The following is a 27,997-nucleotide window of genomic DNA, read 5'->3' as shown; positions in this document are numbered from 1 at the left end:
ATCTCATCATTTATAGCCTCGTTCCAAAAAACAGAGTCAAGAGATATCAAAGCTTCTTGTAAAGTTAATGGAATTTCCTCCACATTAAAAACATGATAATCAGGGCCAAATTTTTTTTCTAATCTGGCTTTTTTACTCCTTTTAGGTTCAAAAACTACGGTGTCTTAGTTTTGTAAAAAAGGAATAGAGGAACAGATAAATATTTTCTTGATAATTTTGACTTCCACCATTTTTAGATTTAAAAGGAAATTTTTCTTCATGAAAAATTATATCACCTGATTCAAAAATTATTTTGTTTTCAATATCAAAAAATCTATAGGCTGTACTATTTGTTGCATGTCTAAGAAAAGCACGAGTGGCAGTTTTCACACCTAATTTAGGTCTTTTAGGGTTCACAAGTCTAACAAAAGTTAGACAACCCCAAACCGTCAAATATCCCAAATTTGGCTTATGCCCTTTCCACAACTCAAAAGGTGTAACTTTTGTTTTTTTATGTGGCACTCTATTCATAACATAACATGCAATTAAAATTGCTTCTCCCTACAAATTTGAAGGAGCACCTGCTTCAATTAGCATAGCATTTGTTAAATCAGTTAAAGTTTTTTTTTTTTTTTTGGCTACACCATTAGATGTAGGTGAATATGGTGGAGTAGTTTCATAGATTATTCCCAAAGACTGAGCAAACGAGTTGAATTCAAAAGATTCATACTCCCGGCCTCTATCACTTCTATATCTTTTAATCTTTTTACCAAATTGATTTTCAACTTCAAGTAGGAATTCTTTAAATTTTTTAAAAGCATCATTTTTATTTTTCAACAAGTATACATATGTGTATTTTGAAAAATCATCAATAAAAGTGATAAAATATCTATTTCCACCACGTGTTAAAATTCTTTCAAATTCACATAATCAGTGTAAATTAATTCTAGCAATTCAGTATTTTTCACCATACTTTTATAAGGCCTTTTAGTTATTTTTGCTTGACTGCAAACATCACATCTCTCAAGATTATTTGTTAGTCTGGGAATTAATCCTAAACAACTCATGACTCCTACATATTGGCTATTTATATGACACAGACGAGCATGCCAAAAATTCATAGAAGATAGCCTGTAAACAGAAACATGTGCTTTCTTATTCTCAACATTTAATTTAGCATTCCATCACTTGCATATCCTTTTCCCACAAATATGCTTTTTTTAGTGATTACATATTGATCAGATTTAATGGTTTGCTTGAAACCAACTTTGTTGAGCAAATAATTCGACAAATTTTTTTTTCCTCATAGATGGTTTGTACAACACATTTTTTAAAACAAACACATGTCTAAAGGTAAATTTCAGCTCAACATTCCCATACCCGAGCACCTTGGTTAAACTAAAGTCACCAAGCATAATAGTCCTCTCCTCAATAAAGGGAGTAAAATCTTTGAACCAATATTTTTCATAGCAGGCATGCCTATTGGCACCAGAGTCAGCCTACCACCCTTCCACAGATTGAATCATAAAAATATCTGTAATCATAGCCACAAATGGTTCGTCGGTAACATTGGCTTGTGGTCGAGACTGTTGTTTCCAAAATTTGCAAGTTTGAGCAATATGCCCACTTTTGCCACACATAAAACATGTCACATTTGTCAGATCTTGTGAAGGGGGTTCTTGGTTCCATTTCTTTTGCCTCGGGTAATTTTTATTTTGTGGCCTTTTAGTGTTTTTCCAAATTTTCTTAACTAGCTTCAAGTGACTATTTTTATGAAATTGACCTGTAGGTAAAGTATTTCCAGAAGTTAAATTTACCTTGACAGTGGAATGCTCTTGTGTCATAAGTGCATCTTGTCCTCGTGCTTCCTCCTCCACCCGAATCCGTGTGATTAGAGTCTCCAAGGACGTCTCTTTTTGCTTGTGACGCATTGACTTCTGGAACTCCTTCTAAGATGATGGTAGTTTGTCAATAATACTTGCTACAACAAGATTGTCTGCAATTTTGATGCTTTCAGAACTAATGTCAGCCACTAGTATCTAAAAATCTTGAACTTACTCCATCACTAATTTTCCATCTATAGCGAAAAAAACGGCTTGCAACATATTTTTTAGCGCCTGCCTCTTGTGTCTCATATTTATTCTGCAAGGCTTTCCAAATTTTCTTAGCAGTGATGTAAGTAGTATTATAATAATCATAAAATTGATCCGAAAAACAATTCAAAAGATAATACTGACATTTATACTCATTTGTGTTGTATTTCTCGATTTTTTTAAGATGAGCGGCATACTCCTCGTCGGTCATCTCTTTAGTGGGGACTTTGTTCGGATTTTTCTTAGTCAGGATATAGGCCACCTTGAGGAGATTGATGTAGAAAAGCACATTGTCTTTCCATCTCTTGAAATGGGCTCCCTTGAACCAGAAGAGCTTGTTGAGATCGCTAGTATTCTCGTTGGACTTCTCTAATACTGGCTCCATGAATTTTACTGTTTGAATCTCCTTAAAATTGTTGGTGATAATTACAAACAAAACACCAAAAAATACAAAAAAATAAACATTAAAATAATTATTGAAAGGACTGAGGCGCGAAAAATTCGCTCTCTTTAAAGAGATTCAATCCCTTTGCGATTAGGCATAGCCTCACACTGGTGCAGCAGAAAAAACCTTGACTTGTACCTCCCAACATACAACAGCCCGACTAAATTGTATGGTTTACTAATATTGCACAATTGGTTAAACCCCAAACTTTATCACATACACCATTTTTTATTTGTCTGATAATCTCACACAAACATGATAAAACAACAAAAACTTATTCTATTTCTAAGATAAGATGTTAGCTCAATTTATAGGAGAAGAAAACTTGGTAGGTAAGAAAAGAGTTTTCTTGGAGGAGAGGAAACTTAGTGGGCAAGTTTTGTTTGGTGGGCAAGAAAACTTGGTGGGAAACTTGGTGGGAAAGAAAAAAAATTTGGTGAACAAGTTGCTTGGATCCCAAGCAAACAATATAATTATAACACATTATAATATTAAAATATCTTCTAACAGAATACAATGAAGACTTAAGGTTGTTTGGATTTTGAATTTAAGTAGAGATTTAAAAAAGAAAATGTGTCATGTGAATGAAATATAAACTAATTTTTTTCTCTATTTTCTTTATTTTTTTATATTTCTTTTTCCAAATTTCTATCCAAATTCCTAATCCAAACGCAAACTTATTTGTAATATAGGACATAATGAACTAGAAATTGCCCCGACCACATCATGGACATTAATGTGAGCTCAATGACAGAAGGCAAAGCCAGTCAGATTTAGGTGTATTCCCTTTTATTTTCATGGGAACAAGTGTGAAAGTGCAATCACAACTGTAAATAGTGGTCTTAACATTGGCATATCTACCAATTGTTACCAAAGCTAACGTTCTTGATGGAATTGAAATATATAAAATAAAAACAAAAAAGGGTCAAAATTGTTGGGATTATATTGGTTTTTGATGCAACTGATCTAAAATTGATGGACCAAACGTGGAACTTGTTGAATTAACAGTTGAAGCTATAAATGAGAGAGAAGTGGAAACAAATAGAAACGAGCTTGATGCTTTTCTTCAGCGTTGTTCAGTCAATTCTTTAGATTGAACAAAAAAAAATTTTTCAAATTTTATGAACTTTCTTGCGAACGAGGCACAGGTTAGAAAATTAATTAATTTTTATTTTTCTTTTTTTTTACATCAATTTCCTCCGGAAGAATTTTTCTTGTATCATTTTCCTGAAAGCCAAACAGAGGGAAAAAGAGTGGAGAGACGGTGGGAGAATGAGAGCACTCAAATAGAGTTAAGAGATTAAAATGAATGGTTTACCTCTCTCCTTGTTCTGCTTTTATAATGGATTTTTATTGATCAAAAATTGATGAACAAAATTGCAGGAAAATGATGCTTAAAGTTAAAGCATAAAATTGTTTGGAAATATGTTAAAAACATTTTTTAAAAAAAAAATGTTTTCGCTAAATCCATAAAACTGAGACAGTTAAAACAGTAAGCCTGCTATTTGAATCAAAATTTAAACTAATGGTTTGAAGGAGCCCAAACCTTTGGAAAGGGCTCTCCAAAAATAGGCGTATGCCACTAATTGCGACGAGCACACGGTATTCTTTAGTAAAAGGCGAAAGAATAGTTCGCTTTGTGCACATCGCGTGGCTGCGTGAATTCACTTTGTTGAATCACCCACCCTTATGAACCACTTTCAAGAACCATAGTTGGGTTTGTGAGTCGATGTGGGACGAAATTTCTCCAACTTTGTCAGGTAGGGACATATTAAACGTTCTTTCAATCTTTTATGGATCCACATGATCTGAAATAGAAGGGAAAGAGTGAGCATTGGGTGGACACCAGCGTGTGACGCTAGTTTAAACTCCTGTCCTTCAGTTAGCAATTAGGATATTGAGTTTGATGATAATCTTTAAACATGAGAGAGAGAGAGTGAGTTAGAACTAATAATAGTTTATCTTCCTCTTCTTTTTGTTGTGAGCTTCTTATGTGGCGTGCCTCGTGGGCTTTACCTAGGACTAATCGACTTCTAAGTAAGCTTGCATATCTACCAATTGCTACCGAAGAGAATTGAAACATGGAACTTGTTGTATTAACAGTTGAACCTATAATCAGATAGAGTGGACACTACAGAAATGAACCAATGACAGCATATCCTCATTGATGCATATTATAAACCCATGTCTCAGTGATGTTTCTTCAGCAATTTTATCTGTAAAGTAATATAAAATAGTTTAGAAACATGTTAAAAATAATCAATTGAATAAATTATTATAAAAAATCAAATGAAATTAACTCCACACACAAAGTTCTCCAAAACCAAATGATTAAAAAGTAAGACAGTCATTGGAAACAAAATTTAGACTCAGGATTTGAAAAGAACCCAGACCTTTGGAAAGGGCTCTCCAAAAATTATCGTATGCCACAACTTGCGGCAAGCACACGGTATTCTTTAGTAAAAGGCGAAAGAATAGTTCGCTTTGTGCTCACCGCGTGGCTGCGTGAGTGTTACAGTTTAATCACCCATCCTTATGAATTTCTTTCCTTGAACACAGTTGGGTCTGTGAATCGATATGGGAGCAAATTTCTCCAACTATTCTTTATTTGAGTATCTATGATTGGACTGATTGATACCGTATTGGGTTGTCTTTCACTTTGACTAGAAAGCAAAGGAAAATGAAAACCATATATTTTGTTACAGTATTAGGTTTACAATTTTAGTACAATTGTATTATGCTACCGTGAAATATAAATGTCATAGTGCTTTGGCCCATACCATTGGTCATCATAATCATATTTTAGTCAAATGTATAGAAAATGATGATACCATTATTTATTAGATTAAAATATTTATTTTACTCTTCATTATTTTTAGAATTAAGATTAGATAAATTCTTTAGATAAGAAGGATAATCATGTCATTTGACATTAATACATATTTAAATTCAAAATATTTAGCACTAATATAGTAATTTCATGACTTTGATAACACATCATTACGAGGAGATCAATGTAATTTTACTAAATTATAGATTTAGTTGTAATTTATTCATAGTTTGAGAGAAGTTACAATTTATCCTTATTTTTATTTTCCTTCTCTTAAATTATTTTCGAGAATCACTTTGTTGTATTATTTTCTTATATCTTAACTAAATTGAGGTTAAAATCACATGTTAAGGTTATGTTTGTTTGGAAGGATTGAATTAGATGAGATTAGCATATGCTTACAAGAGTTTGGATATTGGCTCGAGATTATGAGGTGAAATTGACAAAATTTTATCAATCTTGTAGTTTGACTAATTAATTTAAATTTCTCCATAATTCTCTATTTTTATATCCCAACGATGATTCTTTTTGCTCTCTTTCTCCTTAATTCTAATTAGTTGAAACCATTTGATGTCCGAAGAGATAAAGTTGTTGAGGAGATCACATGGGATATTTGTTGAGAAATTTGCCGGCTTTACTTTTGGTTGTTTTTCATTTTGCAGAAAGTATTGTGGTCACAAATTATTGAGATTTAAGCCTTAGCAATTATTTGAGAAATCTTCATCAAAGTAGATACTGTTTGCTTTTGGTTTGAGAATTGTGAGATAGTTTCCAATAATTCATCATCTAGATCATTTTCATTTTAATGACCTTTTTATTAATCTTATAATTTAACTAATTCGTGTAAATTTCTCCTTAATTCCCTATTTTTATGTCTCAATGATGGTTATTTTTGGTCGCTTTCTCCTTAATTGTAATTAGTGGAAACCATTTGATGTCCGGAGAGATAAAGTTGTTGAGGAGATCACATGGAATGTTTTCTTTTGCAGGTGTTACTTTTGCAGATTTTACTTTTGGTTATTTGTCATTTTTGCAGAAACTATTGTGGTTGCAGATTATTCACAGATTGTTGAGATCTATACCTTGCCAATTATCTGAGAAATCTTCATCAAGGTTTTGTGTGGAAAACTGGGTTGGATATGTTGGTTGACTGATAGATACTGTTCATTTTTTAATTTTTATCTTACTAGGAAAATTACAAATCCTATATACTCTTAAAAAATAATTACCTATAAATGAAATTTTTTTTTTGATTTTAATAATTAAAATTTATAAATTTTACCATTACTTTGAATTTTTTTTTTCTTTCAACCCCTACATTGATTTGTTATTTCCCATCTCTCATTTGTCAAAAAAATAAATAAATAAATAAATATATATATATATATATATTTTGAACTAATATTTGTCACAAAAGAATTGGCAGCATGGAATTCAAGTCCAATTTGTCTTCTAATTCTAATTTTAAGGCTAGAATTTCATGCTGTCTAACACAACAACAAAATAATAATAATAATAATAATAATAATAATAATAATAATAATAATAATAATAATAACACAGCAACATTAATCATTTGAAGAGTGCATAATCCATGTTAGCTGTATTGGTGAGAGTCACATGGAAAGGCCAACGCAAATCATATTGATCAAATCGGGCAACCAATAATTCAACATTCTCAATCCCCACTTTGACTGAAACTGGTTGATTGATTTTGTGGCTAAAACCAACAAACAATGATGGCCAATTTTGGATTAAGGATTTGAACTCTTTGTATTGGTAATCTAAGCCAAAACTCTGGCTTGCTTCTCTCATGTCAAAATTGTGAGTTTTCAATTTTAATGAATATTTAAAAGAGAGACGAATCCTGAGAAACAGCTATTTCATTTAAAAAAGGTAGAAAAGGGAAAAAAAATTATTTAGGAGTTTGAGATGATCATGTTGTTTTTTGTTTCCATTACTCATCATTGGTAATTTATGGTAGAAAACGACCTATGATCCCACCTACTTAAGATCTATTAGAAGGTGTGGTTTTGGAACCGAAGATTTTCTTTTATTTTAAGGGGGCCAAAGTAAAAATAAAAAGATAATAACCACATGTAGTGCAAAAGGAACTAATTTAGGAGGGAGCATGTTGTACATGATACCTAATATACCACTAGACTTTGCATGAAATATTAATAGGGTCTCAAAATTTTAGGGGGGCCTTGGCTCCTCCATAGACCACCTTACTTCTGCATGTAGCTACTACCATCGTATTGATGTGGTAGATTTTTACTGAAAACTAGATCAATTCAACCTAACACGTCATGTAAAAGTAACATACCAAGGTCAGAATGTTGGTAAAAGCCTCATAGGATTGTAAACCTTGTCATATCTGGGCAAGAATGTGATTATGGTAAACCATTGACCCTCTGTATAGCGAAGGAACCATGATGGGAAGGTATATGAAAAATATATCCCACCCTACACAGGAAGAACTAAGGTGCTCACTCAGCCAAACTTTCGGCCAGTTGCTTTAGTTGTTTGATTCATTTATATGAATACAATGAAGTATTAAGATTGTTTGGATTTTAAATTTGGGTAGACATTTGAAAATGAAAATGTGAGAGATGTAAATGAAATATAAACTAATTTTTTGTTCTATTTCTTTTCTTTTTTTTTTCCTTTTATTTTTCAAATTTATATCTAAGTTCATTGTAATATAGGAAAGAATGAACAAGAAATCGCCCCCCACCACATCACTGACATTAAATGTGAGCTCAATGACAAAAGGCAAAGCCAGTCAGATTTATGAGTGTTCTTTTTTATTTTCATGGGAACAAGTGTGAAAGTGGCAATCACAATTGGAAATAGTAATCTTAACCTTGGCATATCTACCAATTGTTACCAAAGCAAACATGAGAAGGCAAAATTTAGTTTATCCCTTTATGGTTTGGGTTTAGAGTAGTTTACTCTTATATAGTTCAAAAATAGGCAAACTAACTCTTTTGTAGTTTTGATCATTTTACACTTTGCCTCCTTACCGTTATTAATTTTGTCTAAAATAACATAGAGTTTTAGATGGAGAGTGTTCCACGCTTGCTAAAATTGAGAGTTGACAATGAAAAAAATTAGAAGTCAAAGTCAAAATTCAATATTAAAAGACAAACAAACTCTTCATCTTCATCTTCTTCTCCAATCAACATAAAACTCAAATTCTAACCCTAACCCTCTGCATTCACTAGCCACCACCACCTTTCTTCTCCTCTTACCACCGTCTGTCGCCACTCGGAATTCTTAACCCTAACTTGCTTTCCAAAGACATGGAATAGTCCGTAATTTCAAATTCCGGAGAGAAGTCCGATCGATCTTCGAGGATGAACATAGGAGAAGGGGGGGAGAAGATCGGAATTGACGAAATTCTCGTGCTATAGTGCTGAAACAGCAATAGCTTGACTTGGGGTTGTGAATTTTCCACTTCCTCTATGGGTTGTAGAAACAGGGTAAGCCAAATCATGGAAGAACAATGATTGTCTTCTAGATTTAGGAGTTCTATGTGCTGTGGTACTCATTTTTCTTCTATGATAACTGTAAATCTACAATTAAACAGTTGAAGATGATGAAGAAAAACATATAAATCACATTCAAACACATATATAGAGGGTATTTGTGCTGATCTAAGCATACTTTTTGACTTTTTACGAAAAGATACGTAAAAAAGTAGAGAGTTAATGTGACCCAAAAAAGATAAAAAAGTATGCTAATATAGGGATGTCAAATAGTGCCATAATCGATTTCACAAACATACACACATAATCGATTGAGAGAGAGAGAGAGAGAGAGAGAGAGAGAGAGACCTGCATATAGTGGTGTTTTGAGAAGTTGGTAAAAAGTTAATTTTTTGACTTTTTTAGTCTATTTTATTTTTTTGTGGGTAAAAAATGTGAGAGGTGATAGTGACCCAAAATGGGTAAAAAGCTAAATGGTGACTTTTTTTTTTACTTCCCAAAAGACCCATAGTATATATATTATTGTAGCCCATGTTGGCAGGAAAAAAAAAGTCATCTCTTTTTCAATTTTTTTTTGTCTTTAATGTTTTTTTAATTATAAATTACATCAATTTTTTTTACTTTTTTGATTCGTTTTATCAAGACGAACCTAAAAAGTATATATTTTTTTGAAGAAATTCTAAAAAAAATCATTAAAGATGAAAATAAGTTTAAAAAGATTGTTTATGTTGACTTATTTTTGTCTAATCTAGATTTTTTTGGATATTTTTTAAAGAAATTAATTTTTCAGTTTGCCTTGTCTAGTTGAATCTAAAAATCTAAAACTTTTTGATTTTTTTTTTTTAATTTTAAAAAGCTCGCTAAAAACGAAAATAAACCAAAAGAACAAAAGCCAAAAATGTACTTCCCAAAACACCCATGTATGTATAGATATATATATATATATATACCAATTTGTGTAAAATAAAATAAAATTAATCAAATGAAAATACCAATTTCTTCTATGTAAAAACACAGTATGTGTATATATATATATATTTGTGTAAAATATAATAAAATGAAAATTAGTTTAGAAAGTTAAAAATTAAAATAAGTAACTAGAGATCTATAGTTTATTTAGTATTTATTTTTTGATGGGTAGTTAATATGTAATTTAATTGAATTAATGTTATTTTTCTATGAAAAATTATTATTGTTTAACTTAGAAATAAAATAAGAGAAGCAAAAAATAAGGTAGAAAGCCAGAGGGATATTAAGATAATTTCACGTCTTCCGTTAATGGAGTTAGTGTTGCAATTTAATCCAAAACCACAAGGGAGTTGTTTGCCTATTTTTGAACCATATGGGGATAAATTGTTCCTAGTCCAAACCACAAGTATAATTTTGCCCTATAAAAAATAGAACATCAAGATTGATGGGATAATATTGGTTTTGATGCCACTGATCTAAAATTGATGGATCAAACATGCGACTTGTTGAATCAATAGCAGAAACTATAAATAAGATAGAAGCGGAGACAAACAAAAACAAAATGATAACAGATTGATACTTTTCTTCAACGCTTCGTTCAGTCAATTCTCTAGATTGAACAAAAAATTATTTGGAAACAAGGGACAAAAAACATATAAACATTTTTCAAATTTTCACTTAAGAAGTATGAAGAAAATGATTTTGAAAGCAGTTTCAACTCACCAAAAAACAACATTGTTACGAAAATAAAGAAGAGAAAGACTTTTACTTACAATAAGAAGAGTGTACTAATCTACATACTTTATTGATAAACCAAACAGCCATTATACAGGCAAGTAAACAAACTGATAGCAACAAGGAAACAGGAACTACTAAAGCATGAAAATACACTACTACAAATATAGATAAAGATCACACTTTTTTGGTGTGATGTATGTTTTTTAATCACACCTTTTAAGTTTTATTAAAGTGTGATCTTTAGGAGTGTGATTAAAAATGGTCATTTTTAATCACACTTTTTAAGTGTCATTAAAAAATGCTTTCATCACATCTTTTAATATTTAGATCACACCTTTTAAGTGTGATTAAAAACAGAGTGTGATTAAAAATGGTCATTTTTAATCACACTTTTTAAGTGTCATTAAAAAATGCTTTCATCACATCTTTTAAGTGTGATTAAAAATATTTAGATCACACCTTTTAAGTGTGATTAAAAATATTTAGATCACACATTTTAAGTGTGATTAAAACCTTTAGATCACACCTTTTAAGTGTGATTAAAAATATTTAAATCACACCTTTTAAGTGTGATTAAAAACTTTAGATCACACCTTTTAAGTGTGATTAAAAACATTTAGATCACACCTTTTAAGTGTGGTTAAAAACATTTAGATCACATCTTTTAAGTGTGATTAAAAACTTTAAATCACACATTTTAAGTGTGATTAAAAACATTTAGATCACACCTTTTAAGTGTGATTAATAACTAATAAAACCTGTGATAAAAAAAAATTGACATATTTAAAGAATAATCAATATTATTTTTGCACGCGCATTTGAATAATGTAATACACATTATATACTATATTTTGAATCACAACCATATATTGAATGAAATAATATCATATATTTCATAAATGAAAGTTAAATGTTTAAAAGTATATACAAAGAAATTAATAAAAAAAAAATTAACTGTGATTACATACATTAAAAAATAAAAAATAAAAAATAAAAAACTTGAAAAAAGTAATTTCTTGAATTCTTTGATCATATTTTGCATCTCTCCAAGAAATTTCTGACCTGAAAAATAAAAAAACAAATTAATTTAAAAACCGCCAGAAGCATATGAATAAACTTACTAATTAATTTATAAACTTACATTTAGATCACACCAAAAATAATGTAATTTATCCAGTTGTTAAACTGCCCCAATCCTTTCCCCACAGCCACCAAAAATGACATAATTATTTTGATTCTCCACACAAATAGTATAAAGCTACAAAAGATATTGATACCCTTGTAGAAGCCAAAATAAATCATTTTGTTTTATTATTAAATTATTCTAGCTTAAGAAAGTTTGAAATCATTCATGCTTTCAAACTTTCTTAAGCTAGAATAATTTAATAATAAAACAAAAAAGTGATCTAAAACTCAAGATATGCACTTGTAGAAAATGACAATATTATTTGAGAAACAAGACATTTAATAAAAGATTAGATACTAAGCACGACACAACAAAGAGAGTAGGGGTAATATGTATACATCCGCTCACTTATAGATCAATGTATTGTGCTAGTCTAAAACAATACAGTCTACACCATTCAAGTTTTTTCGGTGTCACTTATAGATTCACTCACTTCTCTCAAATTATTTCCCAGCAAAATACACATTAAACTCCCCTTGCTATTTTTTTGCTTCTTCAGAATCTTTGCTAATTGAATCTAGGTGTGAAATGATATACATAAAACTATGACAAACTTTAGTTCTATCAAACCTTATGAACAAAGTTTCCTTATATATGCCTAAAACACAAAATTATGAAACACCAAACATAAGCAAAATTAAAGCAATTATAGCAATTATAGTCCATTTCATTCCATATTACACCAAACATAAGCAAAATTATGAAAATCAGATTCCAAAGTAGCAAAACCAAACAATACCAAACAATGTCATTGAAATCTCAAGTTCATTTTATTTGATACAAGACACCAAAAACACTAGTTGAAATTGTAAAATGAAGATCTCTCTTTTATGACCAAACTTGTGGAACAAAAGTGAAAAATAAACAAATAACATAACAGAGCAAAATTAAAGCAATTATAGCAATTATAGTCTATTTCTAAACCTTTTTTTCTCCTATTTTGTCAATCTTTATTTTGGACCTTTTTAATAAAATATTGAATTCCTTTAAACAGATTCAGATTAATAAAATATTAATAAAATATAAAATACAGTCACAGATTCAATTAAACAGATTGAATGTAAACAGATTCAGTTTGAATGTAAACAGACACAGATTCAGTTTGAATGTAAACAGACACAGACTAACAGACACAAATTCATGAAATTAACTGGGCAGTGAGTGTTCAGCTGAAGCACAATCATAAAAGAAAATTTATTTACTTACCAAGTTGCCCAACTCTGAGACTAGTTTCTTTACTGTAGGCTTGAATTGCTAAATGACTAATCTCTGGTCACAAAACCTTGTGTGGAAGAATGAAGATGAGTACAAAATCAACATTTCCGTGTAATATTTTTTCAAAATTCAAACTATAGGAAATTCAAAACAAAAAAATAGAGAAATAAAAAAATATAGCAAATTCAAGCAGAGGAAGATTGAAAATTGAGGAAGGTAGCTGGAGTTTGATATAAGCCTCTAATCTGGGCTGGTAATACTTATTTGAATATTGCGTTACTTTTTCATGACCAATATGGCATGGAGGGCAACAAATCCACTAAGATTTGGCTTGTTCATTGTCTTTCCAAATATATAATGAACTTATTTTTTTTGGGAGCCATCAGTGATCAAGTCTTCTAAAAGTCAGTGGTCAAGTTTCCCTAAATGTTTTAAATATGAAAGCACTCAACAAAATAGTTTTCTAACTATAGTTAATCATGTTGCAGGTTTTTCTTCAAGTTATGGAGTGCTACTTAATCGTTTTAGTCAGTCAGCATTTATCAATTCTGTTCTGGATACCACTTTTCTCTGTTATTTTCATCACTATTGGCGAGAACTTTCTTAAACATTTAATAACAGACAGATTCATACAGATTATTCCACCTATTATTAAATTCATACCAAAATTAACAGACAGATTCTTGTCACATTGACAAGAGTAGGAATTTTACCTCAACAGTGCCCCTACCCCCCTATTAGAAGGCCAATTTCCGGCAATTTTTTACCCCTATGGGGCCAATGGTTGGCTGATATGTTGGAATTCTTGTTTCATGAGGCATTTCTCATTACATAGATATCTCAAACAAATGAGAACTATAGTGGAAAATATAGGCCCCGCGACAACAAACCACAGAAACCTAGACCTTTAATCACCTTACTATTAGACAGATGAGTCACTGGTTAGAGACACAATTACCAATAGCCATTACCTTCCAAATTGTAAGACCTATCAAGACATGGATGGTTCCCTATCGACCCACATTCAGAATTTTTTTCCTTTATGTCATGCAACTTTAGCTGATCAATGTCAAGTTGCTCTAGTAGTAGTATGGATCCAATGATATGAATAAAAGAAACTACAAAAACACAGAAGAACCAGTTGTACTTACATATAATTCTGCATATAAAATTATCTGCATCTACAAAAAAACAAAAGAAACTACAGGGTCAACAACCAGACATGCATATTATAAACTTGTGCTTTATTTAATTCAATATTTAAAAAAAAAATCACAAGGTTGTTTTATATATCAGTTTTGTGTGTGTGTGTGTGTGTTAATTATAGAGACCTAACTAATGAGACTGAATATGACATCACTCGTAGAGTTATCCTTGAACCCACGACAACAAGAACCAACAAAAAGGCAAACACCGTCTGGGTTCCTTCCATCTCTTATATGTAAAAATTATTTGATATATGAAACAAGTTTCATTGGATGTATTCATTACCTAAAATAACCATTACACAGTACTCAAGCTTGACATTCTAAGATTTAATATTTCATTATACCAATGATGGCTATATTATATATGATCTAATGGGCAGTGGAATTGGCATAAAAAAGAAGACAGCGTGTGAACAAAATAAGGCCAAAAGAAAGGGTATGAACAAAAGAAGGCCAATCACTATCATGATGAGCACGTAGCCTATTCTATTTATTTCTTTTGTAGTAGTGATACTGATCTTCAGCTAACAGAGATAAGTTGTCTCAATTCAATCACTCTAGAGATATAATCACTAACTAAATGTGATAGAAATAGAAGGCAGTAAACATCTAGTGAAGCAAACAAAGTGCACCTCTTTCTTCTGTTCATCTGAGAAAGACAATGCTGCAGGAACTAGGCCAATTTTCTGAACATATTCTTCTTGCAATGATTAAAAACCAATCAATGTATGATAGTTAAAACTAATTAAAGAAAAATCAATGCACATCATTTCACAATTAATGGACTGATAGGCATCGCATAATGCTAAGTATCTAATGGAGAACTTAGTTTACATCATAAATGAGCAGCCAACGAATTTGTGTATCAAACAACTAATGAAGTTTAGGATATATGAACCTCGTGAACTTTAGCAAGTCCCTTCTTGCTCTTATTATCATCCTGCAAAATACAAGCAAAATGAAGCTCATTCATGCTACTTTTTACTTTCATATTTAAAATATATATAATAATATACATAAGAGAAATGAAAAAACAAAAATATATTGGAAAGCATTGATTACCAATTCCTTGAATTCTTTTGGTGCTTTAGATGGTAGACTAGGAGCTTTCTGAACATCATCAAAATGCCCCTAAGAAATATGATACAATAGATATCTCTTATTAGCAATTCAGTGACATGTATATGTATGTATACATGCATACACACACACACACACACACATATATATATATATATGCATAGAGAGATAGCCAAAGCCAATTCAAGCAAATGTTCAACAATATCAGAGCAACACTGATAGAAGAAATGGAGCATCACAAGTAAAAAGAGAATGTAACATTTGAACAAAATGATAAAACAAGGGGATTCATAGATGTATACCATAACAAGCTGGTACAGTAACAATCAACAATGCTTGAGCAACACTAATAGTGAGTATCACAAGCAAGAAAAGAAAATAACATTTGAACAAAATGATAAAACAATAGGATTCATAGAAGTGTACCATAACAGGAATGACAAGGTAAAATAGTAATGTCCAGGAATTCTACTAAAGTTTGGGGCATTGTTCTACTTTTCATTGAAGAAAGTGTTTTTCATGATAGCATACTTCAGAACTCCTGTGACAGCAAATAATACAGTTTTCCACAACATAAATTAGAAATCACGAATAAAATTAGCATTAAGCTTTGATTTTGTCTTCTCTCATATATAGCACTAATAGCACATTATATTTCTTTTCCCAAAAAAGAGAGAAATTTTACTATGAAAACTGAAGGAATCTACCTTGACCATGGATAATAGTTCAGTTCAAGGCAACTTTGGCATCATGGTTAATAAATCAGGATATGAGAATGGTGAGAGAGTCTAGCAGATTGAATCGTATCGGATCAAGAATCATAAGATTATACTTTTATAACAATGAAAAAAGGTAAAAATACCAACAAGGATGATGCATAATAAAGATGAGGTGAAAAATCACCAACCCAAAGATCCTAACTGCAATCCTACAAGATCCTACTTACAATCCAGCTATAATATACCAATTTTACAACAATTTGGATCTTTTTGACCATTTAGGGTCATAAGATTCTACAAGCCTACAATCCAGATCGCAATTGTTATTATCATGTCAAGCATATACATGAGAACTCGAGTTTTAGGCCCTTGGAGCATTTGGATCCATTCTCATCCTTAAATGCACACATTAGATGGGTCCCTAGATCAACAAATAAGACAAAAAATGTTGGCTAAAAAAGGGAACATCTTAGTCACTTCCTATGACAGGTCATTTTTAACCTCCATAAAATTTCAATTGGATCTGAAAAGAGTGTGGGCTTTGTTTTGCATTTGGTCATATAGATTTGTTAGTCCTATGCTTCGGTTTTGATGACGTCTTTGGATGCTTTGGGTGGTTGTGTTTCATTGTGATATATGCTTGACATCCCTAACACAAAATTAGTACCTTGAATTTGATAAACTTGTGCCTACTCTCTCATAATTATCCCATTATCTTGCTTTAATACTTGGTATATTGATCTCAAATCATTTGGCATTTGAGCACACACACGCTCTTGCATTCTAAAACTTGGTCTTTACTATGGGTAATATACATCACTATTTTATTCCATGGGTTGGGTAACAAGCTTCTTATTGTCTTGAAGCACCCCTTTTTCACTTCTTTTTTTTTTTAATCTCATCCATCCATTGTATCTTCTTTTCTCTAATGAAAATTCCATGGATCCTTATCTTTTGGAGAAGAGATGAAGGAGGTAAGTAATTGAAAAAGCAGAACCCTTTTGAGTAAGCCAAAAATGGAATTTTCATTAGAAGTTCCATCCACCAAAATTCTAGTGTCAAGATTACTTCATGAAGCCCTAAAATTTCTATTAGTTCATAGGTAAAAAGTATACAAAGCATGGCCATTAATTTGAAAGGCAAGAATAAACTCACCGCTGCAGAAGAAATGCTTCCACTAGAAGTTTGAACTGTAACTGGCATATCATGATTATTATCAGCATAGAGAAAACCTCAAAGAATGTATCATTTTTTCAGGAGAAAAATTGTAACAAATTTAAAACAATAAAATAATTCAAACCTGAGATTGAACCAACTGAACCAGCTCCAGAACCCCCAATCATTTCTGAAAGCTTCTTTTTTCTAACATCATCCAGTTTCTCCAACGATTTTTCTGAAGGCCTCATGCCAACCACCTAGAATAGAAAGAAAAATGAAGAAACAATAATTAGTGCAACAGAAGTAACTAGCAAATCTTGGTCTATTTCCTTCACAAGTTTGGGGAAAAAAATAAGAATCAAGTTTTACTAGGAAGACATGATATAGTTGAGTAGCAATATGATTGAAAGGAATACCTTAGCCACTGCTGCCAAAGCAGAAAAGGCTGCATCCCTCACTTCTGGAGTCCCATCATTGAGGCACTAAAAGAATTTGATTTAACATAAAATTTAAACAATATCAGCATTATATATGTACACACACACACACACAATAATAATAATAATAAGTATACGAATTCCAGATGAAAAATGTACACACACACACACACACCTGGGACTCCTCTAAACTGCCTGAGCCCAGCACAAAACGAAACAGCACATCTGCTGTGGAAATAGGGACACCCTGCTAAACCAAGTATATATTGTGTTCTTGATTCTGTGTGTGTTTGTTCTATTATTAATGCTTTAAGTAAAACCACGGTTTTGCACAAGCCACTTACTACATTATGTCTAATATGGCAGTTGAAAACAGCGCATGCACGCATAACATTTCCTCTATCGTATATATCATATCTGTCCAATTATGATATTTATGTTCTTTCCTTCAAAACGCCAAAAGAAATCTTTGTCATATCTTCAATATAATTGTGTGTGTTCACAGTAAATTTCCCTAAGATATCCCATGTAAGAATGATTTTGAATCTCCCTACATGCAAACCACAAGCACAGAACGGAATCAGAGAATTGCAACCCCCTGCACGTCCGTTCTGATAAAGAACTTTGGTTTGTACTGGGGTAAAGCATTCAGAAAAGAGAAAAACAGTCGATATATTTCATTACATACCACATCATAGATGTATATGCAAGAATCATGAGATCCAGTGTAGATGTACTTCTGACCAGTGCTGCGAAAAAATCAATCAAGAAATTTGAGAACACATTGGCTAAAGTTGTAAAATGGTGTTTATATATACTCTTAACAAATAGGCAAATAGAGTTTCTTCAGGTAAAACCAAGATAGGATGCAACCTGCAAGCTTGTTGAACTGAGCTAACCAAGAAAACAAATCCATAACTTCAAAATAACAGCCCCAACGTACAGGGAAAGAGATTTACATAGTGTTACCTATATGTGGGCGAAAAGTAACAGCGAATGAGAGTGCGCAACACTGAATGACCTTTATATGTGGCCAATGATTGATCATTTGGGTGCTTTAAACCTCTTGCCTGAGATGGGTAGTCCATCCATCAGTAATCCCATTCATAATGCCCAAATCCAGGTTTGCTGAAATCGAGGAAGGAAAAATGTATTACAGGGGTTCCTATTAGCTCTTTCAAAGCTGTTCAGCATGTACAACATTTTGGACTAAAGTCAAACAAAATTTTGGCACAATGAGACATAACTAATTAGTTGACTCAGAAAGTTTGATTAATAACTCATACTTTTCACGATTATTATCATTTAAAATAAACAAGTAATTACAAATAGGCCTGGAAGTGAGTATACCCAGTAGCATTGGCGGACATTTTCCGGATATCCCAAAGTTTGATGGTCTGATCTTTACCGTTTGAAATGAAATAACGACCATCTCCACGGCTGTTAAGAAATGTAATCCCTTCTACGTGTCCCACCAGGACCCCCTGTTGGCTTTCCCTCTGCTTTAAAGCAACGTCTGTCCCAAACCTATCACAGTAACAAGTTAACATGCAAAATTAAATAAGCTAATGTAAATTCATCGCTTTCCCCGCTTGTCTAGAAGTGGGCAGAAATTTGGACAGAAAAATTAGTCCATGAAATATAACTTGTACAATAAATTTCACACCATCTATAGACACAAACCTCAGTTTAGTCCTTCCTCGCATCATTTCCTCTTTCGCTTGCAATGCCCTCTTCTGAAACAATAAGCCCATATTAAAATGCTACACTTACTTAAAATTTGTACATGCTAAAAAAGCCATCTAGAATTCCACATGTTCACATTCTCATCAGAAATAGCAAAATGAAAACTAATTTTATCCTCAAAAATTGATGGCTAGAATAAGATTACTTAGAAAAAGTAGCTAGATCCTCTCTATACATATATACACAAACACACAACACAAATAAGCAATAGAAAGTTGTTTGGATATAATAAAAACATTATTAGACATAATCAAGAGCAACAGTACACATTAACAAATTACTCAAAAGTAATTATAAGTAATTAACTGTAACAAACTAATGAGGGCAATGTTATGGAACAAACACGATATTGACAAAAAAAAAAGTTCAGACACATACCAAATGTAACTCCAACTGCCATTTGCATGGTTCCTACAATGCAACCATAAGTAATCATACTCATACATATAGTTCAAACATTAGCATGAAGAATCCCATCCCACAATGATGGTTTCAACCAATTCCAATTCACAGGCAACTGTAACCATAAGAGTAATTAATTAAATACTAGCATATATGAAACATTGGAACCATAAAAAAAAAAAACAAATAGCATGACAGAGCCAGCAAATTAAATCAAATAATGAAAAACCCAAATCCACAGTAATAAATTAAATCTAAATCAAGCTCCGTCAATCAGAACAATAAGGTTTTTGCCATAGCCAATTTTTCTTGACCCGGATTGAAATTGCAAGGAAGAGAACAAGATCAAACCGAACCCCTCTTTATAAGATGCAATCTGAGAATGAGAACACAAATCAAACCATACATACATACATATATATCTATATATATAAACAGATAAGAAATGAGAGAAAAGAGGGATTTGAAGATGGAGTTTTGAATCACAAATCCAACAACTCAAATGTTATACATGCAGTAAAATTCGAAAGAAATAGAGCGAGCGAGCGAGCGAGAGAGAGAGAGTACTGATTAAAGTTCAGAACCAAAGTAGACTATTCGCGGCCATTGGGGCTTGAAATGCGAGTAATCGAGGGATCAGAGTTCAGATCTGAGCTTCTGGAAGACGAGAAGAGAGAGTTTTAGAGAGAGAAAGTGTAGGTATATATATATATATATAGAGAGAGAGAGAGAGAAAAGCAAATAGCAAAGAGAGAGAGAGCAAAGAGAAAGCAAAAACAAACTTACCGAATCGGCCAGCGGTGAGGCGATCTAAGAGGAGAAGATCGACGGTGACCGATAGGGCTAGCGGCGGTGGCGATTGGCAACGCTAGTAGCAGCGGAGGCGGAGGCGATCGGTAAGGTGGAAGCAACAAGAGGTAGACATAGTCGAATTTGATGTTTTGGGGATATAAATTAGGGTTGATTGGGAATTGATTGTGTGTGTGTGAGAATGTATTTACAATTACTTTGAATTAGAATATATATATAATCACACTTATTTAAATTGTGTGATTAAAAAAAATATTATCTCGCTCATTACATTAAGTGTGATTAAAAATCATTTTAATTTTTTTAATCACATTTTTAATAAAAGTGAGATATTTTTAATTTTTCTTAGTTGATCTTTAATTACATATTAATTAGAAGGTGTGATTAATATGTATATATATATATATAATCACATTTAATTGACAAGTGACATAAAAAATAAATATTATCACACTTAATCAAATCAAATGAGTGAGAGACAGATAGAGGAGAGAAAGAGAGAGAGAGAGAGACAAAGACAGAGTGATGAGCAAGAAAGAGACAAAGTGGTCGCTAAAAGTGCATTTTCTTGTAGTAGATAGATAAATCGAGAGAGAACTCAGTAAATAGAGAAGACAGAAGGGAGAGAGTGAGCAACGCGAACATAGTGGGAGAGAACGAGAGAGAGAGAGAAAGAGAAGAGAGAGAGAGAGGGACAAAAAGATAGAGAGTGAGAGACAGAAAAAAGATAGAGAGAGAAGAGAGATGAACGAGAGAGAGATAGAGAGAAGAGAGATGAGCGAGAGAGACATAGAGAGAAGAGAGATGAACGAGAGAAAGAGAGAAGAGAGATGAGCGAGAGAGACAGAGAAATATGAGAGAGATAGAGAGAAGAGAGATGAACGAAAGAGACAGAGAGAGAAAAGAGATGAGAGAAGAGATAGATGAGTGAGAGACACACAGAGAGAGAGAGAGACAGATAGACAGAAAGAAAAGAGTGATGAGTGAGAGAGGGAAAGAGAAGAGAGAGATGAAGATGAAAAAATAGGTGAAAAGATATAGACAAAGAGAGAGGGAGAGAAAAAAATAGCGAAAAGAGATAAACGAGAGAGAGACAGAGAGAGATGAGCGAGAGAGATAACGAAAAGAGAGATAGAGAAGAGAGACAGAGAGAGATGAGAGAGATAGACAGAGAGAAAGAGAGAGAGAGACAGACAGACAGAGAAGAGTGATGAGTGAGAGTGTGAGAGAGAGAGAGAAGAGAGACAGAGAGATAGAAAGATGAAAAAATGGGTGAAAAAGTTCCGTGTCTAAAGCCTCATTTTCTAGTAGTGAGTCATCTCTATCATTCATAGGTAGAATAGAGGCGCGGATTCGGGAATTGTATATTTTATATAAAAATCAAATTGAAATATTTTATACAATCACACCTATTTAGGGAGTGTGATTAAAAAGTAGTAATGTATATATAATCACACTTTAATTAAAATGTGTGATTAAAAATATATATATAATCACACTTATTTAAAAAGTGTGATTAAAAAGTAGTAATGTATATATAATCACACTTTAATTAAAATGTGTGATTAAAAAATATATATATAATCACACTTATTTAAAAAGTGTGATTAAAAAGTAGTAGTGTATATATAATCACACTTTAATTAGAATGTGTGATTAAAAAATATATAAATAATCACACTTTAATTAGAATGTGTGGTTAAAAAATATCTATATAATCACACCTATTTAAAAAGTGTGATTAAAAAGTAGTAGTATATATATAATCACACTTTAATTAGAAGGTGTGATTAAAAAATATATAAATAATCACACTTTAATTAGAATGTGTGGTTAAAAAATATCAATATAATCACACTTATTTAAAAAGTATGATTAAAAAGTAGTAGTGTATATATAATCACACTTTAATTAGAAGGTGTGATTAAAAAATATATAAATAATCACACTTTAATTAGAATGTGTGGTTAAAAAATATCTATATAATCACACCTATTTAAAAAGTGTGATTAAAAAGTAGTAGTATATATAATCACACTTTAATTAGAAGGTGTGATTAAAAAATATATAAATAATCACACTTTAATTAGAAGGTGTGATTAAAAAATATATAAACAATCACACTTTAATTAGAATGTGTGATTAAAAAATATATATATAATCACACTTGTTTAAAAAGTGTGATTAAAAAGTAGTAGTGTATATATAATCACACTTTAATTAGAAGGTGTGATTAAAAAAATATATATATATATAATCACACTTAATTGAAAAGTGACATAAAAAATAAATATTATCACACTTAATCAAATTAAGTGTGATTAAAATATCAATCTAATTTTTTTTATCACACTTCCAATAAAAGTGAGATCTTTTTTTTGGTCAAAGTGTGATCTTTAACTATTTTTGTAGTAGTGATAGGAATTGCAATGACTGCATAATAGACTTAACTTACTCCTAAAACTAGGCCAAAGTAGGCCACGTACAACAACTAACTAGGAACAACTGTAAACAAACTTCCTAAATACTAGGACAACTCCTTAACTTTTCCAACAATCCCACCCTTAAACTGATGTTTCAACATTAAGTTTTCTAAAGGTATCCAAAGTGCAAACACCAAGCATTTTTCTTAGCTTCTGAAACGCAGGAAACTTTAGAGACTTTGTTAAAATATCAACAACTTGGTCTTCGCTTCTGCAGTAAATTAGATCAATGACTCCATCATTTGTTAGATCCCTCAAGAAATGATACTTCTCGTCTATATGTTTGCTTCGACCATGTAGAACAGGATTTCTTGACAGCTTTATTGTTGAAGTGTTGTCGCAATAAATTAGAGTAGGCTTGTCTTCCTTGGACTCTAGTTCTTTGAGAATCTTCTTTAGCCAAATAGCTTGACAAGCACAAGTTGTTGCAGCAACAAATTCAACTTCTGTAGTTGATAAAGTCATGATTGATTGCTTCCTTGGTGACCATGAAACTGCTCTTGTCCCTATCATGAATAGATATGTGCTTTTTCGATCATTTGAATCTCCTGCATAATCACTATTTGTGAAGCCATATAAATTTGATTTTTCTTCCTTCTTGTAGAACAACCCAAACTCCTTAGTACCTTGCAAGTACCGAAAAATTCTTTTTGCAGCCAAGAGATGAATCTCTGTAGGACACTCTATGTACCTACTAATGACTCCTACAACATGCATTATATGAGGCCTTGTTGCAGTCAAATACATTAAACCCCCCACAATCTGCTTGTAAAGAGTGTTGTCGACCTTCATTTCTCTATTATCTTTGTTTAGCTTTAAGCCAAACTCAGATGGTGTATTCACAAGATTACAATCCTTTATCTGGAATCTGTCCAAGATTTCTCCCACATACTTCTTTTGAGAAATAAAAATTCTCATAGATGACTGCACTACTTCAATACCAAGATAATAATGCATCATTCCAAGATCAGACATCTCAAATTCAACCATCATGGATTTCTTAAAACTTTCAAACATGGCTGTATTACTTCCAGTATAAATTAAATCATCTACATATAAGCAAACAATGAGCATGTTCCCTCCATCTTCAATTTTTATGAAAAGTGTATGTTCATAAGAACATTTTTGGAATCCTTCCTTCAAAAAATAAGTCTCTATACGATTATACCAAGCCCGCGGAGCTTGTTTTGATCCATATAAAGTCTTTTTTAACCTATACACTTTATGCTCATTGCCAAGTTTTACATAACCAGGAGGTTGATCAATGAATACCTCTTCTTTCAAATCTCCCTGAAGGAATGTCGATTTCACATCCAATTGGAAAATAGGCCATGAGTTTTGAGCTGCCAATGCAATCACCAATCTGATTGTGTCATGCCTTGCAACTGGAGCAAAGACTTCTTTGTAATCAACACCGAACTCTTTCTTGCAACCCTTAGCTACGAAGTGAGCCTTGTACTTGTCAACTTCACCATTCTCCTTCAGCTTTGTCTCGTAAACCCACTTTACACCAATTGTTTTGTGTCCTTCTGGAAGATCAGATAACTCCTATGTATCATTTTTTTTGATGGCTGTAATTTCTTCATCCATAGCCTTCCACCGTTTTGATTTTTTGACAGCACTTTCAAAAACTGTAAGATCACAGTCCAAAAATAGAGCAAAGTGAGTGAGTGTGTCTTTAGATTGATCAATTCTGGTTACCTCATAGTCCGACATCCATGCTAGTCTTCTTCTGGCACGTTGAGGTTGTTCCTCTTCTTCAGTGGTTGCTGGAAGTGGCTGTTGTTCATTCTCCACTAGCTGTTGCCTTCCATCTTCATTCTCTCCATCAAAATCAGCAGGAATCTGTTGTTGAACACCATCTTTGTTCCATGGCCAGAACTTCTCTTCATCAAAAACAATATCTCGACTGATAATGATTTTCTTGGTGCTAGGATTGTATAGCTTATAAGCTTTTGATTGATCACTAATATCAAGGAAAATGCATTTTTCTCTCTTATCAGCTAGCTTTCTCCTCTTCTCGTTTGGAATATGGGCATATGCAACACACCCAAAAATTCTGAAGTGATCAATCAACTAGACCAAAGTCAGCAGACAAGTCCAATGTTGAATGCTATAGATGTCGTATGTATGGCCATTATCAGTCGAATTGTCGAACTAATTTGAGTAGATAAAGTGGAGAAAGAACTAACTTTGCAGAAAAAGAAGAAGAGGTGTCTCTTTTGATGGTGTGTCACGTGAAAGAGGAAACCCATAAGAATCTGTTGTTGAACACCATCTTTGTTCAATGGCCAGAACTTTTCTTCATCAAAAACAACATCTCGACTGATAATGATTTTCTTGGTGCTAGGATTGTATAGCTTATAAGCTTTTGATTGATCACTAACACTAAGGAAAATGTATTTTTCTCCCGTATCATCTAGCCTTCTCCTTTTCTCGTTTGGAATATGGGCGTATGCAATACACCCAAAAATTCTGAAGTGATCCACCGCCGGTCTTCGTCCGTTTCATGCTTCATCTGGTGTCATATTTTGAACAGCAAGAGTGGGACTTCTGTTCAAAATATGAATACTTCAATTTAATGCTTTAGGCCAAAAACTTTTTGGAACTCCACTTCTTAACAAAAGGCTTCGCACCATATTCATAATAGTGCGCTTTTTCCTCTCACAAATGTCATTTTGCTGGGGCGTATAAGCTACAGTAAATTGCCTCTTGATTCCACGGGTCTCACAAAAATTTTCAAATTCATGTGAGTTATATTCTCCACCACGATCCGTGCAAAGAACTTTTATGAGCTGTCCAACCTCTTTCTCAATAAGTGCTTCAAAGCTTTTAAAGGCTGCAAAAGCTTTAGATTTTTCTTACAAAAAATAGACCCATATCTCCCTGCTATAATCATCAATGAAGGTAATTATGTATCTTTTACCTCCATTAGAACATGGAGTTATTGGCCTGCAAATCTTGGAATGAACAAGCTCCAATGCCTTTTTCGCTCTCCATGATTTCCCTTGTGGAAACTGATTACGATGATGTTTGCTAACAACACATTCTTCACAAACTTCAGAGGGAGCTGTGATTTGAGGAAGACCAATCACCATATCTTTCTGCTGTAGAGTCTTCAATCCACCAAAGTTTAGGTGGCCATAGCGAAAATGCCATAGCCATGCTGCATCCTTCAATTTTGCTGAGAAGTATGAATGAGTGGTGTTGTTGAGATACAATGGAAACATTCGGTTGGCTGTCACGTTAACCTAAGCCACCAAGCCCAATTTTTCATCTTCAATTCTGCAGACTCTGTTTTTTATAGAGACTCCATATCCCTTTTCTTGATGCTGACCAACACTGAGTAAATTTTTTCTCAAATCTAGAACAAAGTGAACATTAGAGATAGTTTGGATGGAGTTTTTGTTGGTTTGAATTGCTACCTTTCCTTTTCCCATAGCAGAGACTTTATAATCATCACCAAACTTCACAACATCACAAAAGGCTTTGTCCAACTCAGAGAATGCAGACTTCTCTCCACACATATGGTTGCTGTAACCCAGTGTCTAAGTACCACAGATTCTTGTGGGTTTCCTCTTTCACATGACACACCATCAAAAAAGACACCTCTTCTGCTTTTTCTGCAAAGTTAGTTCTTTCTCCACTTTGTCCATTCAAATTAGTTCGACAATCCGACTGAAAATGGCCATACCTATGACATCTATAGCATTCAACATTAGACTTGTTTGCTGACTTTGGACTAGTTGATTGATTGCCTCCACATCCTCTTCATTTTCCTTGAAATTGATTCTCTTGGTGATGGTTTTGTTGTTGATTTCCACAATCATTGTTGTCTCTGCCTCCTTTACCGCAACTTCTGCCTCTTTCTCATCCTCTATCAACTCTACTTGGTGTAAAGTGACTTTCAGATAAGGCCTTCAATGTGTGTTCCTCTTTCTCCTGTTGGTTAATTTTTTGCTCATGAACCAACAAAGAACTTCGCAATTCATCAATTAAAAGTTCATTACCATCATTACATTCTTTTATAGAACTAACAAAAAAAATAAATTTTGGTGTCATGGATCGAAGAATTTTCTCAACAATGGTGACGTCCTTTGCCTTGTTACCATAGATTCGCATCTTGTTGACGGTTGCCATTGTTCTTGCCAAATAATCTGCCACCTACTCTCCTGATTTTATTCGAGGCATTTCAAACTCCGAACAAAGTGCTTGAAGCTTTTACATCTTCGCCTTTGTTGTCCCTCGATACGTTTTCTTCATGGAATCCCAAATATGCTTGGAGGTGTCCTTGAAAAGAATTGTTTCCAAGATTGAGCGATCAATAGCTTGAAAAAGATAATTCTTTGCCTTGAGATCTTTCAGCTTTAGTGTTTCAAGCTCTGTCTTCCACGCATCTGTCAGCACAACACCTTCGGCTGGTTTTGCTACTCCAGAAACAACCACCAACCAGTATTCTTTGGACCACAAGAAGTTCTCCATTAGCATGCTCCAATGATCATAGTGACCATAAAAGCAAGGAATGGATGGTTGTACAAAATTTTCTGAAGCCATCAATCTTGTCTACTGCTATAAAAGAAAAACAGGTGATAGAGAAATAGAACTGCTGTTATATCACTCTTTATCTCACTTTTCCACTTGGAGGCTCTAATACCACTGTTACAAAAATGAAGAAGAGAAAGACTTTTACTCACAATAAGAAGAGTGTACTAATTTGCACACTTTATTGATAAACCAAACAACCATTATATAGGCAAGTAAACAAATTGATAGCAATAAGAAAATAGGAACTACTAAAGCATGAAAATAGGAACTGCAATGACTGCATAACAGACTCAACTTACTCCTAAAACTAGGCCAAAGTAGGCCACATACAACAACTAACTAGGAACTGCTGTAAACAAACTTTCTAAATACGGGGACAACTCCTTGACTTATCCAACAAACATAAAAACTCAATCAAGAGTAATTGGCAACAAAGTTTAGATTAATGGTTTGAAAAGAGCCC

General features: G+C 32.7%; 1 protein-coding gene, 1 long non-coding RNA gene and 2 other non-coding genes across 11 annotated transcripts; all 4 read right to left on the bottom strand.

Annotated features, from left to right (window-relative positions):
• Positions 1 to 1,263: 1,263 nt before the first annotated feature.
• On the bottom strand, positions 1,264 to 3,156 carry LOC145790423 (uncharacterized). Its single transcript, XR_014329094.1, has 2 exons — positions 2,217 to 3,156; positions 1,264 to 2,121 (listed from the first exon to the last, which is right to left on the bottom strand). It is a non-coding gene; the product is annotated as an uncharacterized LOC145790423 (long non-coding RNA).
• A 903-nt stretch (positions 3,157 to 4,059) lies between these two features.
• On the bottom strand, positions 4,060 to 4,173 carry LOC114281067 (U5 spliceosomal RNA). The gene has a single exon (XR_003635786.2). It is a non-coding gene; the product is annotated as a U5 spliceosomal RNA (small nuclear RNA).
• A 733-nt stretch (positions 4,174 to 4,906) lies between these two features.
• Positions 4,907 to 5,020, bottom strand: LOC114281065 (U5 spliceosomal RNA). The gene has a single exon (XR_003635784.1). It is a non-coding gene; the product is annotated as a U5 spliceosomal RNA (small nuclear RNA).
• Positions 5,021 to 11,414: 6,394 nt separating this feature from the next.
• Positions 11,415 to 20,588, bottom strand: LOC145790421 (protein MOR1-like). 8 transcript variants are annotated; one of them, XM_082868205.1, is made up of 15 exons: positions 20,483 to 20,588; positions 20,264 to 20,353; positions 19,673 to 19,811; positions 19,232 to 19,284; positions 18,899 to 19,075; positions 18,518 to 18,676; positions 18,237 to 18,297; positions 17,528 to 17,593; positions 17,254 to 17,368; positions 17,109 to 17,149; positions 15,217 to 15,285; positions 15,053 to 15,094; positions 14,098 to 14,127; positions 12,938 to 13,013; positions 11,415 to 11,607 (listed from the first exon to the last, which is right to left on the bottom strand). In XM_082868205.1, the coding sequence occupies exons 6-14, from the start codon at positions 18,634 to 18,636 to the stop codon at positions 13,005 to 13,007; spliced, it is 552 nt and encodes a 183-aa protein (XP_082724331.1). In that variant the 5' UTR covers positions 18,637 to 18,676; positions 18,899 to 19,075; positions 19,232 to 19,284; positions 19,673 to 19,811; positions 20,264 to 20,353; positions 20,483 to 20,588; the 3' UTR covers positions 11,415 to 11,607; positions 12,938 to 13,004. The 8 variants fall into 8 exon arrangements, with proteins under 8 accessions (XP_082724331.1, XP_082724333.1, XP_082724332.1 ...); XM_082868207.1 differs by having other exon boundaries at positions 14,098 to 14,121; XM_082868206.1 differs by lacking the exon at positions 11,415 to 11,607 and having other exon boundaries at positions 11,927 to 13,013; positions 14,098 to 14,121.
• Positions 20,589 to 27,997: the final 7,409 nt, after the last annotated feature.

This window comes from Camellia sinensis, chromosome 5, assembly GCF_055761805.1.
Source record: "Camellia sinensis isolate YWXY chromosome 5, ASM5576180v1, whole genome shotgun sequence".
Lineage (NCBI taxonomy): Eukaryota > Viridiplantae > Streptophyta > Magnoliopsida > Ericales > Theaceae > Camellia > Camellia sinensis.
Note: the sequence above shows the minus strand (reverse complement) of the source record. Positions and strands in the feature narration are given on the sequence as shown.

Coding starts and splice junctions, on each gene's coding strand:
- LOC145790421 (XM_082868203.1), bottom strand. CDS start 18,636: ATGGACTACCCATCTCAGGCAAGAGGTTTAAAGCACCCAAATGATCAA. Junction 15,286..17,108: donor GAAGCATTTCTTCTGCAGCG/GTGAGTTTATTC, acceptor CATATTTCTTAG/GGGCATTTTGATGATGTTCA. Junction 15,095..15,216: donor CAAAAGAATTCAAGGAATTG/GTAATCAATGCT, acceptor TGTATTTTGCAG/GATGATAATAAGAGCAAGAA.